This window comes from Haliotis cracherodii, unplaced genomic scaffold, assembly GCF_022045235.1.
Source record: "Haliotis cracherodii isolate W230 unplaced genomic scaffold, xgHalCrac1.p SCAF_2, whole genome shotgun sequence".
NCBI lineage: Eukaryota > Metazoa > Mollusca > Gastropoda > Lepetellida > Haliotidae > Haliotis > Haliotis cracherodii.
In genome coordinates this window covers 63,359,521-63,376,509 of record NW_027266275.1, presented here as the reverse complement: position 1 = coordinate 63,376,509, position 16,989 = coordinate 63,359,521, and the positions used below count along the sequence as shown (strand labels likewise).

General features: G+C 41.6%; 1 protein-coding gene across 1 annotated transcript in view; it reads left to right on the top strand.

Annotated features, from left to right (window-relative positions):
- Positions 1–12,658, top strand: part of LOC139467724 (uncharacterized) — a 51,573-nt gene extending 38,915 nt beyond the window's left edge. Inside the window, 32 exon segments of the mRNA XM_071249234.1 lie at positions 31–213; positions 343–465; positions 861–1,052; positions 1,194–1,322; positions 1,437–1,619; positions 1,732–1,848; positions 1,974–2,291; positions 2,414–2,596; positions 2,760–2,882; positions 3,097–3,417; positions 3,616–3,801; positions 3,980–4,111; positions 4,326–4,649; positions 4,961–5,140; positions 5,281–5,586; positions 5,738–6,070; positions 6,354–6,476; positions 6,706–6,903; positions 7,176–7,340; positions 7,488–7,691; positions 7,855–7,986; positions 8,153–8,274; positions 8,511–8,650; positions 8,992–9,145; positions 9,270–9,468; positions 9,727–9,951; positions 10,171–10,364; positions 10,516–10,584; positions 11,167–11,439; positions 11,815–11,914; positions 12,297–12,430; positions 12,604–12,658. Coding sequence (XP_071105335.1) covers positions 31–213; positions 343–465; positions 861–1,052; positions 1,194–1,322; positions 1,437–1,619; positions 1,732–1,848; positions 1,974–2,291; positions 2,414–2,596; positions 2,760–2,882; positions 3,097–3,417; positions 3,616–3,801; positions 3,980–4,111; positions 4,326–4,649; positions 4,961–5,140; positions 5,281–5,586; positions 5,738–6,070; positions 6,354–6,476; positions 6,706–6,903; positions 7,176–7,340; positions 7,488–7,691; positions 7,855–7,986; positions 8,153–8,274; positions 8,511–8,650; positions 8,992–9,145; positions 9,270–9,468; positions 9,727–9,951; positions 10,171–10,364; positions 10,516–10,584; positions 11,167–11,439; positions 11,815–11,914; positions 12,297–12,430; positions 12,604–12,652 — 5,814 coding nt within the window. The 3' untranslated portion in view covers positions 12,653–12,658.
- Positions 12,659–16,989: the final 4,331 nt, after the last annotated feature.

The following is a 16,989-nucleotide window of genomic DNA, read 5'->3' as shown; positions in this document are numbered from 1 at the left end:
ATTTAATTGGCATCATTTGTTGTTTTATAGCTGCGTGTTCGAGCTGTCGACAGCGCCAATCCTAGCCTGTACACCGAGGAGGATGTGAAGATCTCTATACTGAGGAATGTCAACCGCCCTAGTTTCCAACAACAGTCCTACTCTACACGGATCTCCGAGACAACGCTCATTGGGACATCACTGCTGACTGTCGTCGCTAACGACGCCGACAGTGTAAGTATTGTTACAAAACAAGCTGTCAGTTCATGAATTGGTACATGCATTGTCCAGAAATATAATCGTTGATCATATAGATAGCACAAGTTATGAATCAAACATATATATTTCATTTCTTTGTTTCAGGATCGTCTTACTTACGATATAAGCGGCGACGAGAGATGCGTCACCGTGTTTTATATTGGAGCAGATAATGGATTCATGTACCTACGGCAGTCAGTTATGGACACGGCTGATAGTTCATTTACAGTAAGTCTTTCATAAGTCAGTAACACAGAATGAAACCCGGGAAGATCCTGGTGGAGAATAGGTCTTCTGCAACCCATGCTTACCGTAAAGGGCGACAATGCTGGTCGTAAGAGGCCACTAACGGATCGATTGGTCAGGCTCTCTGACTTGGTTGATGTATGTCATCGTATCCCAATTGCGTGGATCGATGCTCATGATGTCAATCACTGGATTTTGTAGTCCAGACTCGATAATAAACACAGACCGCCGTCATATAGCTCGATTATTGCTGAGTGCGGCGTTAAGCAAACAAGCAAATATACAGAATGACCGCATTAAAATTTATGACATTCCATGAACCAAAACACTCCACCTTGTTGTGAGTTATCTCTAAATCCTGTCGTGTACTATTTCAGTGTACCGTATCCGTCTCTGACAATGGCTACCCTACTGCCAACACTGCGACAACAACAGTCTTCATCGGCATCGACCGCGACACCGTCCTACCTGTCTTCTCAGACAATGGTAGATACGCCATCAACATCAACGAGAACATCGCCGTCGGCAGCTTCATCACCTCCGTGCAAGCGACAAGACAGAACTTGGCTGTATGTTTTTCTCTAAGAATATATCAACATCATTTCAGAAAGTGTCTGTAAAAAAATAATTGGGCCCTGACATCGCTGCCGTCATTATATATATATCATTTGGAACGTTATTTTTCAACGGAATATCTACACTGTTTCCAGGGTCGGATGTATTACGAAATTATCGGCAACTACCCTGCTCCAAGCTTCTTCAAGGTTCAAAATATGACCGGTGAAATCACTGTTGAGGAAAACCTCCGCAATGACAATCTGCGCCTTGGATCCTACACGGTATGTATTGATCTAAAAATATATTAAAACGCCTACTGAAATTGTTTCAGTCTGATAGATTATAACTGACTCAGATCTCGACCATGTTTGACACTATATGTTTATTCATCCCAGTTGCGAATCCGTGCCTATGACACAAGCGTGCCGCACCTAGCTGCCATTGCCGAAATGTACATAACGGTACTGAGGAATCTCAACGGGCCCGTGTTCAGTCCTTCCACGTACAGCATCACCCTCAGGGAAGATGTGGAGGTGGGGACCTACATCCAGAAACTCAACGTATCGGATCCCGACGGCGTAAGTAGACCTTATTTCAATATCATGGTCACGTTCTTATAAGAGACTACAAAATAATATTTTAAGAACATTCTGTTTGCTGATAATTAATCAAAACCTTTTCTTCCTGCAGGTTCAGCTAAGTTGTTCTGTGGACGCACAGGCCTTTTTCGCCATCGACGCAAGCACCTGCTTACTACGAGTTTCCCAAGCTCTTTCGGGCGATCTTAGCAAGGCTACTGAATACACCGTAAGTATAGTATGAGGTTGAAACATACAGAGGATCGGCAGTGATTTGTTCTAGCTCTTCCACTTCTTTCACACAAACGTCCGTATATTTTCTAATTATTATTATTATCATTATTATTTCATCAGATTTTCGTGACTGCTACTGAGATGACAACCAGCAACCGCCAGTTCGCCACAGCAAGCGTGCAAGTGACAGTCCTCCGTGACCTGTACCCACCTCAGTTCAACAACCTCCCCGCCACCATAGACGTAAACGAGGACCTCGCTGTTAACAGGACCATCTTCACCGCAGACGCCTACGACAGGGACATCCAAGGAACCATGAAGTATGAGCTCATAGGGGTCTTTCCAGCCAAGAGCTTCTTCGAGATCGACCCTTCTTCTGGTGCCATCGTCCTCAGGAACAGTCTGCTCTCAGACACGCTTGGTCGCACAGCGTACACGGTAAGTCCCTGTCCTATACCCAGCACGGAAATTTTGAACAGGTTGCAATAGACAATTTCGTGTACAACAGCAGAGGTAATGACGTCTGATGTTATATTTATTGATTCATTTCATTAATTTAGGCCCGGGTACAGATTTACGACACCGCACGACCGGACAATCGCACCCAGGCAGATCTCAGCATAAGGGTCGTGAGGAACTCCAATGGTCCCATCTTCTCTTCAACAAGATACGAAGCATCCGTGGCAGAGAACTTCCCCTTGTATCAGTCCCTGGTCCAGGTCGGCGCTAGTGATGCTGACGGGGTAAGACTTCAAGTGCTATTCGCCATGGTGTTATTAATTATGATTAAAGAAGACTATACATCCATCTTCATGGCCAACAATCTTTTAAATGACAAACATTTACTATTCAGCTAGAATTCTTTTCATGACAAACGTTCTGATGTATAATTGTTATGATTTCCAGGACAAGCTTACTTACACCCATCTTGGCACTGCTGAGGAACAGAAACTGTTCTATCTGAATCCAGACAGTGGCGTTATCTCCCTTGGCTCATCTCTTCAAACCACCACCAAGAATCAATTTGTGGTAAGTTGATACCCCAATCTATTAGCACATCAGAAACCTTAAATGTTACAAATAATATTTACTAAATTAAATGTGATAAGTGATATTTAGATTTTACCTAAAACTGACAAATCCCATTAACTTAATCTGAGTTCCATTATGACTAATTGGAACACATTTTAGGTAAAAAAATACAGCTAGGATCAACTTAATCTGATTTTCTTTACATTTCTAGTTCGAAGTAGAGGCCTCAGACAATCGTGTGTCCAGCATTGCCAGAGTGAACAGTGTCACCGTAGCTATAACTGTACAAAGAGACAGTGGTCCCCCACGGTTCCTCAACGCCCCATATGTCTTGGACGTCCCCATCCGACAGCCGGTCAACTCTAGCGTGGTCATCGTCATCGCTCGGGACCCTGACGCCAAGGGTCTGATGAGGTACCGCCTGGACGGTATCGACCCCGGCACTCAATACTTCTCCATCAGTGAGATCACTGGCAACATCATGGTCAAGCAAGAGTTGACTCTCAACACCGATGTCTATGCTAAATATACGGTGAGCTGCATATATAACATATCTTCCCAACAAACAATAACAAATGTCATTTGCAGCTGAATTTTCGGTATTTTAACAGTTATGGTGTCAAACAGCTAGTATACAAAGTCATGTTTTATTATAAATCAATAATAAAATTTATAAATCGTTATTATGGCATTTTTTACTCTGTTTAATTGTATTTTTGTATTTTCACAGCTATTGGTATCGGCATATGACACCAGCAGCCCCGAGATTGTCATAACAGAGCCAGTTCAGATTAGAGTATTAAGGAACCTACATTCTCCAGTGTTTGTGAAGAAGTCGTACACGCAAACTATCTACGACTTCAAGCCTGTGGGATCAAACGTGCTACAGGTCACTGCCATTGATGATGACATAACGGTAAGACAACCTTTGAAAACATATCTCGGCCAATATCTAAATGCAATATAACTTACTTAACATAGGAAACCGTCAGCGTAATTCCTAATGAAATCATTCACACATTCGTTTTGCCATGGATGATGTAATCCGTCATAAGTTTGCCTCGTTTTAATTTTCTTGTATTGTGTTTATTCAGGCTCCAGAAAATACCTTCACATATGATATAGACAACAATTCGCCAGCCAACGAGTTCTTCTCAGTTGATCCCTTCAGTGGTATTATAAGAATCACAAAGGAACTGTCACAGAGCACCGCCTCATCCTACTTGGTAAGTAGAATTTAATTCTGATAAAAAATACTGTATATTTTTTTGTCAAAAGATTCAATCATACGCACATTTTCTGTTTTTGCCTAGTTTTCATACTGAAATATTTCTATCAGGCACACCGACCTGATTTTAGCGAATCCCCCCTCTGGATATTGATTGTGAGAACAAGCAGTTTAAAAGAATGCATTTTGACACTTTGTATTTTTCTTTACAGTTCAATGTAATTGCTCGTGATCTGGGCGCCTACAGTCGATCTGATACGGCTACTGCTACAGTTATTATCCAGCGAAACAGTGGACGTCCAGTTTTCATTGACCCCGGTCAGTACGACGTCACCGTGTCCGAGACCATGTCCGTGCTGTCACCTATCCTACAGGTGGGAGCAGTGGACAGCGACTCTGCTGACACGCCCAATGGTCAGATCGTCTACACACTCATCGGTCCATCAGGGGCTCAGCGATTGTTTGAGGTTGACATGATGACTGGGAACATCACAGCTAGGGTCTCCCTCACTACAGCTGCCAATGATACCTACAGGGTAAGAACATATCACGATGGATTACAACGTCAAATGATTTTATCAATCTTCAAAATAGTAAAAATTATTGTTTAAATTTAACATATATATTTTTGAATTGATGTTCTAACGGAGTCGGGTCGGTCGGGTAGCCTAGTGGTTAAAGCGTTCGCTCGTCACGCCGAAAACCCGGGTTCGATTTCCAACCTGGTACAATGTGTGAAACCCATTTCTGGTGTCCCCCGCCGTGATGTTGCTGGAATATTGCTAAAAGCGGCGTAAAGCCATACTCACTCACTCACTCTAACGGAGTCTATTTTATCCCATTACAGCTCACTGTTCGTGCCAGCGATCGAGGCACACCAACTCAGAGCTCCGAGGTAACCGTAGTCATCCGAATCCGCCGCGAAGGAACCCCGTTCTTCCAACAAGCAGAGTACATCGTCAGTCTGACTGAAAACACGGCCGTAGACACCACCGTGATTGACTTGAACGCCACAGACCCCCTTGACGTAAGTTGTTAATGCCCTGCTCCAACACCAATTTACAACAGACATGACTTAATACAGAACTGCTATTTCCCGACAACCATACGTAAACTATCAGATGCTATAAGAACTGTTACGATTCATATTGATATTGTCTATTTCAGAATAAGTTGATCTATGAGATCAATGGTGATGGAATGGCATCTACATTATTCCGCATCAGTCCAGAAACTGGTCTACTGAGCGTGGCCCAGCCGTTCAAGACAGACACTCAAGAGTCGTATGTTATTCGTGTGCGTGCCTACAGACAGACGGACGCTGCTATCTTCGCCACAGTGATTGTGAGAGTGGTCATTACAAGAAACATCAATGCCCCACGGTTCCTCCATAATGACCTAGTGTTTAATGTGGCGGAGAACTATCCTCTGGGCGTTTCATTGGGTCGACTAAATGCCACTGACAGGGATACCGTAAGTACATGGCTGCACATTCGTCTACTGCTCTCTGGTTTTTGTCTAATTAGAAATTGAATACATTTCATTAATTTTATTTTGAAAATTAGAAAAAAATATCGGAAAAAAATTAAATAACTTATGTTAGTTATTTGATCGTTTATTTCAGGGCAATAATGGTAGAATAACGTACACCATCGACGCCCAGAACTCCATACCGCTGTACGTGCGCGACTTCTTCTACGTCAGCCCCACGACAGGTGCTCTGTCTGTAACAAAGAGCTTCCAAGAGGACGACAACCAACCCCTGAGTTATGTTCTCAGTATCCTGGCAACAGACAATGGCTTCCCAACTAAATTCGCAGCGGTTCAGGTGGCAATTAACGTTGTGAGGAATCGGAATGGTCCTACGTTCTCCGATGACGTGTATCAGATTAATATCGATGAGAATGTTTCTCTCGGAACCAGCCTCCTCCAAGTACAGGCCCCAGATGCTGATGGTGTAAGTGTGATAATTCATCATCTTCAGATGCAGTTTTCTCTCTTCTTCATCATCATCAGATTAAAATTAACTGGTTTTCAATCATAGTTATCAAGTTCAAAACATTTAATTTTCTAATTGTTTTTGTATCGCTTGAGGCACTGAATATATTTCATCTAAACAGTGCTTAAAAGCCTTTTATTCAATATGTGCATCATTGTCAATTTCGCTTTCAAAGTGTTTTGTCAAACGTGTTTTATAGATGTTCCTTACAAGTGCTAATGTCATGATGTTTCAATTGCAGGACCGAGTGAGGTATACTCTTCTGTCAGCGATGCCCACTTCCTTGTACTTTAACGTCGACGAGAGTACAGGCGTGCTCAGTGTTGCCGCCTCTTTCCTAATTGACAACACAGCTAAATACATCGTAAGTGTCGCTGTCAAATCGTAAAACAGAACTAAAAACCTTTTGCCAGAAATCAAACTCGATATCTGATTGCGACATGTTTGTAAGAGCTAAATATGATTGTGGGTTGTCATCGACAGAAACTACACCCAACTATTGACAGATGTTGGAATGCCATGGTGTAATTAACTTTTGGGAATTATCTTTCATATTAAAAGTGAGAAATAACCACAAACAAATTATATTCCAGATGACAGTGAGCGCCCACGACTACCCGGGTGAAGGCGCCCTGCCCCGCAGCAGTGAGGCTACAGTGATCATCAACGTGCGACGCAATCCTAACACCCCTTTGTTTATCCAGTCATCGTACAACATCACCATCTCCGAGTACACGGCAGTGCAGGCTGTCATAGCAACTATCAGGGCTACAGATGCTGATCCCGGTGACGTGAGTTGGCTTTGATCGTGATAAGGATTAGTATTAAATCATTGTAACAACAACTATGTCACGAAACAAATTGACAGTCTTTCGTATTCTCTTCAGTTTAATATAATTCATCTAACAAGAAGACGAAGAAAAAGAAGAAGAAGAAGAAGAAGAACAACAACAATAATATAAATAAATAAAAAAAAAAAAAAAAAAAAAAAAAAAAATAAATAAGTAAAAAAATAAATAAATAATATTCTGCAAATAATAATCATAATAATTTTGTCTTCCAGACGCCTAGCGGCCAGCTAGTGTACCGAATCACCAGCGTTACCTTCCCCGGCTTCCAGAGCAACACCCTCCCAAATAACTACGACTTCTTCATCATCAGCCCCACCTCAGCTGATATATACCTGGCCCAGACTCTCAGCAAATACGGTGTCCCAGACACGTTCTATGTAAGTGGCACCCTAACGTGGAAATATGTCCAAAATGGCTGCAAATTGAAAATACAGCTTCCACATCAGAAACGATGTTAAAGACTGCAACGATATCATTCCGTTTCACACAAACATAAATAATAAATAATAATCTCTTCTCTCCAGATTACTATTGAAGCTGCCGACAGAGCCTTGCCGCCTAAGACCTCTACAGCTGAGCTCGAGGTTCACATTGTCCGCAACATGAACACCCCTCTCTTCACGTCCACAAGCTATAGTGCCAGTATTGAGGACACTTCGGTGGTTGGGAGATCTCTGTTCACCGTCACCGCTGTTGATGCTGATAAGGATGTACCTCTTAATCAAAACGTGAGTTCATGTTATTATTGATACATTAATAACGTCGGCAATTCATTGTGAGATGTTAAACAATTCATATCATGTCCCAGTAAATATTGAGTGGTTTGATTTTTAAAGATTTTTAAAATGTCACTGAATGTTCAAACAGATAATCCAACTTTCTATATTTCAGACCTCCAACGCAAAATTCGATTACATTGTTGACCCTGTATACACCGAAGCCGTCCGGTACTTCGACGTCACTTCCGACGGCATCGTGAACATCAGGAACCCCCTCATATCTGTCGATGTTACATCGTTCTTCGTAAGTATAAAACCTGACTCGGGGATATCTTAAGTTGACGTGAACTCAAGTGTCAAAGAGATTAGACATTATTTTGAATGAATGTTATTCCTAAAAAGAATCTTATTGCTATCGTTCTTGTGATTTTTATTTCATACGGATATTAATGGTGTTTTTTCCTTTTCAGTTTTACATTATTGCTATTGACAAGAGTTGGCGTCCTCTGAGTAGCCGAGTCCCAGCTCGCGTAAACGTCACCCGCATCAGCACCGGACCCAGGATCCTCGGTTTTACTGCCCCTATTCATTAGTAAGTCTCTTTAAGGGCCCTTCATTATTCAATTGATGTCATAAATCTCAACTCGGGTTTTATTGGTGTCAAGTCAATATACTCAAAATGTAAATCCTTCCTTTTCAAATGATCCAATTCAAATTTTCATTTAACTTTTATTTGCTAGTTCGTTTTGGTCGAATGTCTTATCAAAGAGCAAAGAGAATAAAATTCGGTGTGTTAATGGTTAATAACTTCTGTTTTATCTGTTTCAGCGTTGTGATACCAGAGAACTCAGATGGGGATGGCAACCGCGTCAAATCATTGATAGTACTGGACACAGAGAATCAAGACATTGATCTCAACGTGGAGTGTCGCATCGTCACCATTAACGGGAATGCTGAATTTGGAGGAAGTAAGTGTTAAAAGACTTCAGTAGTGAGTGCGCCAGTATGGTTTTACGCCGCCTTTAGCATTATTCCAGCAGTATCACGGCGGTGGACACCAGAAATGGGCTTCACACATTGTACCCATGTCGGGAATCGAACCCGATCCCGAACCCACCCGACTACCCGACCGCCTCAAAAGACTTCAGTAACTCCAATACAGAAACTCATCACAGAAAGACAGAAGCTTTGAGACATAATCATGAATGATCAATTCAGTGAAAGTTTTATCACTACTTAGTTATATATTATATTATTCTCTGTTTTCCCATAGTTACATATTATATTATTCTCTGTTTTCCCATTGTAGCTATATTCAGTGTTCGCACAACCCGAGACGGGAAGAACTGCGAGTTATACATGATTGGGAACTTGGACCGAGAGCAGGGAGGCCTTTACAACATTACCGTGGGAGTACGTCACCAGTCCACCATCAGCAAACGATCGATCAACAACGCAGGTACGTCAGCACATACGTCTTCCTCAATTGTATTATAGCACCACCTTTCTCCAATAATTGTCTAAATAAAATAAAATAAAATTAAAACTCGATTAATACAACTCACTTTAACAGTTTCCTAGTTGAAGTCCCCTTTAATTGATATTCTGTTAATTTATTGCAGTCTACAACACATGGGAGTACACCAGCATATTGGTGTCCGTGACGGACGTCAATGACAACGCTCCATCCTTCCACTTTCCCGTGTATCCCGTCGCTAACCTGCAGGCGTACGTGACGGCTATAAGTATAGCCGCTCCCCCCAACAGCAGAGTCACAAAAGTGCAGGTATGTTTCACGCACCTCTGTATCTATAGCAAAGGAACTTTGATCAGCCTAAAAATCCTTTCTATCAGTGCTTTTGATATTCTAGTTAAAGATAATATAAGTAATGTGTTTCTATAGTACCTTTTTTCAATCAAATGTGTGTTTTTCTAATCCTATAATTTTCTGAATCCTGTCTTTGTTTTCGGCATGGTTTAGATATTCATAATAAATTATAATGACCACATTTCCAAAATAGTAACGCACTGCTTTCCTCACCAGGCCTCTGATCCAGACTTGGGTACGAACGGGATGGTGTCGTATTCACTCGGTCCTGTCCCCGGGCTGTTTAATGAGGTGCCATTCTACATCAACTATGGCGGGGAAATCTATACCACAAAGGACTTCTCCCACGAAGAGGCTTTCCCCCGCCAGTTTGTGTTCAAGGTCACAGCTAAGGACAACGCCATGACGTCAGAACCGCTCCAGTCGGAATCAAACGTTTACGTAAGTAAACACATTGTGTTTTTAAGATAGCGTTTTATAGTGTTGTTGTCTTGACAACAATTGCCATATCCATATCCCATTCCATAATGTAAAAAATCTTCAAAATTAATGCTTTGAATTAAAATTATTCTGTAAGCGAATATTTGGTATTCAGATGTCGGATATATAGTTAGTTGTACAAGACTACATGTCTTAATAAATTAAGGCTATCTTTTACAGGTAAACCTCATTGAAGACAAGAACCGGTTTATTCTTGTGTTGACGAGCACCCCTCCGGAAAAGGTCATCCCAAGGATCGAGTTCTACAGACAAACACTTCAAAATGTCACTGGACGTATTATTATTATCGAGAAAATCCAAGGCCGCCTGTTTACAGCAGTAGGTGCCAGCCTATTGGACCTGGACATCACTGGGTAGGATGATATTCCTCTGTTCCGTCTCCTCTTGTTGTTTCCACAGGGAAAGATCAATATAACTAGTTATCAAATAACCAGTAACTCATGCATCTTACCTTGACTTATTCAAATATATACGAGTGTCTAATAAGGTCATTGTTGTTTTCAGAACGGATATCACATTCGTAGTAGTCAACGGCGACAGTTTCCGACTTGAAGAAAACACTGATATGGACATGTGAGTATTAGATTTCTTGTGATAGTGAGTGAGTTGGATTTAACGCCGCTTTTAACAGTATTCCAGTTATATCGCGGCGTGTCAGCTTAATGTGGGAGGAAAACCTGAAGTGATGCAGGTCTCAGACGTTTACCACGAGTACGGGTATGGTGCTGACACACCTAGAATCATAATCTCGGCGAACCAGAATTCGAACCCACAATCACAGGTTTCTAGCGTGCCCAAGGGACGCAACTCTGCACAGCGAATCGCGGCGCCTTAGACGACTGGGCCACCCGTGCCCCCTTCTTGTGAAAGCCATTCGTAAGCACATGCTGATTTAGTCGAGGTCGTACCATAGTCTCTGCTTTTTGAAAATATTTCTTGTGATTAAGCAAAGGGTTTTGTCTCTTTTATTTACAGGGTATTCTATTTCGGGCATATTTTCATTAAATATGAACTATTTTCTCCTAACACAAAGCGGAACTGGCACTACAAGTAATATATATTTAGGGCAATTAACATTCATTGTGACTAGAAATGTGCGATGGGGGCACATGTTCACAATCAACGCAAATTGACAATATTATTATTCATTTACAGCATTACATCGGAAAGCGATCAATCCAAGGCCATCTTGTCACGTGTGAAACAATCTGCTCTACGGATAGGCAGCTTCGTCTCCATGATCCGCAAACCATACGAAGCTAACGTGATGTCGCGCAGTTCGGCATTTTTAGGCGGTGGTGCGATACAGGTTACCAAGTCCTACGTATGGTGGATGAACGACCCCTGGGCAGCGTTTGTGGCTCTCGCCGGCATCATCATCATCCTCAGCATCGTTGGAATCATCATTCTACTTAATCTATGGTCAAGGTTAGTAAAGAACACAACATAGGATACCCTTTTATAGTCTAACAATGTGATTTTACGAACATTTACGGTGATTTGTATATTATAAACAAACGAATCACTGAATATATTCTGGGGCGGTGGGGTAGCCCAGTGGTTAAAGCGTTCGTTCGTCACGCCAAAGACCCGGGTTCGATTCCCTATATGGGTACAATGGGCACATTTCTAGTGTCCCCCGCCGTGATATTGCTGGAATATTGCCAAATGCGGTGTAAAACAATACTCACTCACTGAATATATTCTGATGTTTCACAGACTGTGTGTGTCTCCAAATATGTCGAAACAGATGTATTATGAATATTTGAAGAATAGTTTACAGTAATGTTTCTATCTGTCCAGGTACACCAACTATTTGCATCGGTTCAGGATCTACCACACCAACTTCACCAACCCCGATTTCACAGAACCACCCAGCTTCCTCAGAGAATATGAAACTCAGGTAAATGGATAACTCTTACATATTCCAATAACATCTGCTATTAACTATTTACAACACATGCAGCGATTGTGTATGATTCATTAACACATGCTCAGAATCGTACAACCCACTCTGCTGTTAGCAGAGATATCTTATGACTATGGAGGGTTTTTTCGCTTTCATGTATTTGAAATATCATCTGTTATTCGTTTTTGCAGTACTTTATAAATAATGGAAATGAATGCAAATGAGAGCAACATTACATACTATTTATGTATAAAATTGATTCAATTTTAGTGAAATTAACCAATTTGTTGGGAAGATTCATTACTGTGTTACACAAATGAATGATGGTAGCGTTACCATGGATACGTGCTGATCATGTGCTTTATTCTTCCAATAGAGTCTCAACATGTATGTCCCCCCTGACGAGACGGTGCAGGAGCTTGGCGAGATTAACATGAACTTTGACGCAGACACACCCCGACCTCCAGGGACACACGGAAGAGGTTCCACACGAAATCCTATTTACCAAAGGTGAAAAAACGTGAACCATTTGATTTATTAAGGGTTTGGTTCCCATCTGTGAACTGGGCGTGGGATTATTCTGTGTGTTTGTTTATTACCCCGTCAAAAGTTTGTGTATTCAAAAAACAAAATTTCGTCATTCGTTCGTAACATATATATAACATTTCTGTTTTATGTTTCAGTCCCCGTGACCACCAAACTGGCTTCATAGAAGGAACTACCTTTTTGTAAAAGGAGACTGGCCCACTCGACTTGATGCACTTCACAGCTCGGAGACAACCCACATTATGAGTCCTCTAATCAAAGAAATGTGTTGTATGTTTTGCTCATAAAAAACATTGGTGTTGAAAACACAATAGTCGTAATCAGATGTATTGATGTACAAATCATATTTGTAGATATGTACAAATGTATATAAGATTGAAATATTACAAATGATATTGATGTATATAGAGGGGCATACTGTCTCGAGAGTTATATTTTCCATTGCCAAATGAAATCCTTTTGTATATTTATACACATGTCTTTTTATACACCGCTATTTAATAAAAAAACCTTTAATATAAACGTGCGTTTTGTTGATATTGATTAGGCGGATGTAATTATTAATTAATAGGCATAGTGTCACACTTAGAGACAAAGGATAAAGATATCTTTTTGCACTGGGCAACCTTTCAAGCAACATAACAGAGGCTCGGTGAATAGTCGAGTGGTTTATGGTATGCGCAACGATCCAGCCGACGGGGTGCGATGACATTCAACCGATCTTCTTGTCGCCTCTTTCGTTTTGTGTCTGTTTGTTAACACCGCTCTCAGCAATGTTCCAGCGGCGCCCTGTAAATAATCGAATCTGGACCAGACAATCCAGTGATTGACATCATAAGCATCGATTCACGCAACTGGGATACGATGGCTTGCATCAACCAAATCAGCAAGCCTGACCACCCGATCCCTTTAGTCGCCTTGCACGACAAGCATAGTCGCCTTTTAGGGCAAGCATGGGTTGCTGAAGACCTATTCTACCCGGATCTTCGCGGGCCTGTATGTCTGTACGCGGACATAGATGTTTATAGTATTTATTCAATATTCTCTCCAACGTTAGAGAACAACAAAATCATATGAGTGGATTATTCAACATCAGTCATTCAATTCAATTCAGTTTCTTTATTAACTCAAACCACCATCCGGTGGTATATGAGACACATAATAACATACATATATACAATGTGATCAAATGGCAACAGTGGTTTATTTTAGTACAGAGAGTATCATTTTTACAAATTTAAGATTGTAAGTTCTCATATTTGACATCAAAAGCTTAAAGGAAATAATGTTTGAGCAGTTTAGATATCTATTATCAATTAATGTCTTTCTTTGCTGGTCAAAATATTCACATCTAAAGAGGTAGTGGAACTCGTCGGCTATGTCTGGAGAGGTACAAAGCTTACATGTGCGATATTCGCGTGGGATGCCCTCCCAGCGGCCAGTCTTAACGACACCAGGTGTTCGTGAAAAGGGGAGGCATGTCCTGTCCTACCGGCAGCACCCGCCACTCATACAATTTGCATAAAATGTGTATCTTGCCTGACGCCTCTATTCAAGCTTTGAAGCGTTGAGATAGATTAGAAACCTACAACCTCTGGTCATACATTTTTACACCATCTTTACCTATATTAACAATTTCAACCATTTCATCCAAGTATCAATTATAGGAAAGTGCTGCAGAACGCGGGGTTGGCAGCTTATGATGTAAATTCCACTACTTGTGGCTGTCGAGTCTTATACTGCTATCAGCCTGATGGTCATATAGTCATGTATGACTTCTCTGTTCCCAATCTTCATCATTTATCCAAATAAGGACCAAAATATCACGAGCAGACTCCCGCCAATTGGAATCACAACTGATTATGGATTCTGTAGACGCATATGCCAATAAATGGACCAAACGAGAAGAAGAACCTGTTGAATGTCTCTCACAGTGGGTTAAGTCAGTGCGTTTTGATGTCATTGGTAGAATGCACAAACTGTAAAAGAGAACACAGAATTGGAATAAACCCATTCTGTCCCAGCCAGCTGTCATCCTAAGTCTGGTTGTCCTACATGACAAAATTGTAGTTGTTCCCACTGACAAAGCCTCAAATACTAGAACCAGTATATGTAAGCATCACAACATTGATTGTTTTATCAACTCACTCGTTATAAGTGACATACCAAGTAATGCCACATACGATCTTCAAAAAAAAAGAAACGCACATGCTCTATGTAGTTCATTGAACCTGACGGTTTATAAACTGGATATATGTTATTGGAAAATTCTGATGGCCTGATATTCGACAAACGGTGCGTCAAAACGCAGCCATTGTCAATTTGCAATGTCTTACACGGCATTGTTTTCACACTTTCACACATTGTGTTAAAAAATGTCATGGAGGATTACAGTAAAGCAAAATGCACGTGCAAGTTATGACATTCGTATCTCGTGGTAGTGGCTATAAAAAGGCTTACATAAGCCCATAATTTGTCTTTTAATTGTCAATATTTTTCAAGCTCGAAAATGCCGAAACTCAGCGTTGCCAATCGGAACATCTCCATAGGACGTATCCATAGAGGGGAATCGCAGTCTTCTGTTGCACGCCACTTCAACGTCCACCACAGCACCGTTTGCCGCTTTTATGACCGATACACACACTTCAATTCCACTGCAGACCGTCCGAGAACCGGCCGACCAAGAGTTACCACCCCTGCACCGGATCGCTGCATTCGACTGTTCCACCTACGTCACCGCAATGCCACAGCTACAGAGAATGCAGGACGCATCCCTGGTTTGAGGAGGATATCGGACCAGACTGCCAGGAACCACCTTCGCGAGGCTGGAATCCGACCTAGAAGACCAGTTATCGTCCCTGTTTTGCAACACACCCATCGACGGCGATGCTTGCGTTGGTGCCATACCTTACAGCCTTTACAGCCTTGGAATTTGAGACGAGTGTGGTTTAGCGATGATCACGATTTCTTGTTCACCGGCGAGATGGAACACAACGTGTTTATCGTCGTCGAAATGAGCGTTTGCCCCACATTGTGTACGTGAATACGACAATTTCGGTGGCGGTAGTGTCATGGTGTGGGGGCCATATCCTACATCACGAGATCTGACTTGGTTGTGGTTCAGGGAGATTTGACAGCAAATCGCTACATGAATCAAATTGTTCAACCTAACCTTCTTCCAATCATTAACCGCCAGAGGGAGCTGTTTCAACAGGTCAACGCTCCATCGCACACAGCTCATGTCACGGTAGACTACCTTCATAATGCCAACATCAAGGCGTCGCCCTGGCCGTCGATATCTTCAGATATAAGCCCAACCGATAACCCCTGGGAAGAACTCGATCGACGTGTACGTCATCGTCAGAATACGCCACAGATCACTCCCACAACTGACCAACGCGTTATAAGCAGAATGGAGCAGAATTCCCAACACCTCCGTACACCAGTCAGTGCTGAGGAGACGCAGAGCTGTGATTACTGCCCGGGGCGGTCATACGAGATACTGAGTTCAGCGCCACCTTGTGGCTGTATGTGACATGACAATGAACAGTTTTCAATGCCTTTGTACAACGACAACATGTGAATTCTTCTCGGATTGGCAAAGTCAAAAAAGATAAGTTGGCCAAGACGTTTAACTTCAGCTTCAGGTCTATCGATGATCTGACAATGATCAATAACCCTCAAATAGTCAATTCTCCTCCACTGATTTACCCACCTGAACTAGAAATAAAGGAGACAAGAGAGACCGCTTTATCTGTTTGATATTTAGATCTATGAACAAAGATTCAGAGTGACAATAGACTCTCCATAAGATTGTATGGCATGAGGGATGACTTCAACGTTTCAATAGTCAACTTTCCCTTTATATCAGCAATATTCCTGCAGCTCCATCCCTTGTTGTCTACAGTTCACACCATTTGAGGCACAATCGAGTGTGCTCTTTGTACCGAGATTTGAAAGAGTGTCATACAACTCTTGTTCCGAAGTTGTTTGCCCAAGGTAACAACATTCAAGACCTCAGTAAAGAAAATTTAAGTAATGCTAATGAGGGATCGAGTAATTTCATGACTGTTTGATTTTACACAGCCAGCAATTGGTTATGGAACATAATTGCAATTACTAATAATATTAAGAAGTAACAACCAATAGAGGAGTACCTTGGTGTATGCATGTCACAATGTTTTTAAGGTAGAATCAAGTATCAAAGAGCGTCACACGACTCTTTCTCAGAAGTTGTTTGATCAAGGTTACAACATTCAAGGTCTCAGTAAAGCTTTCAAAAAGTTTTATGGTAAACGTATGAAGGACATTTCCAAATTTGACTCAGCATCAAACGTGACACATACACAGACACACAAAGAGACACAAAGAGACACACACAGACACACACACACACACACACACACACACACACACACACACACACACACACACACACACACACACACACACACACACACACACACACACACACACACACTTTCAAGCCAATCTAAGATTTATATACGTCAAAACCAATCATC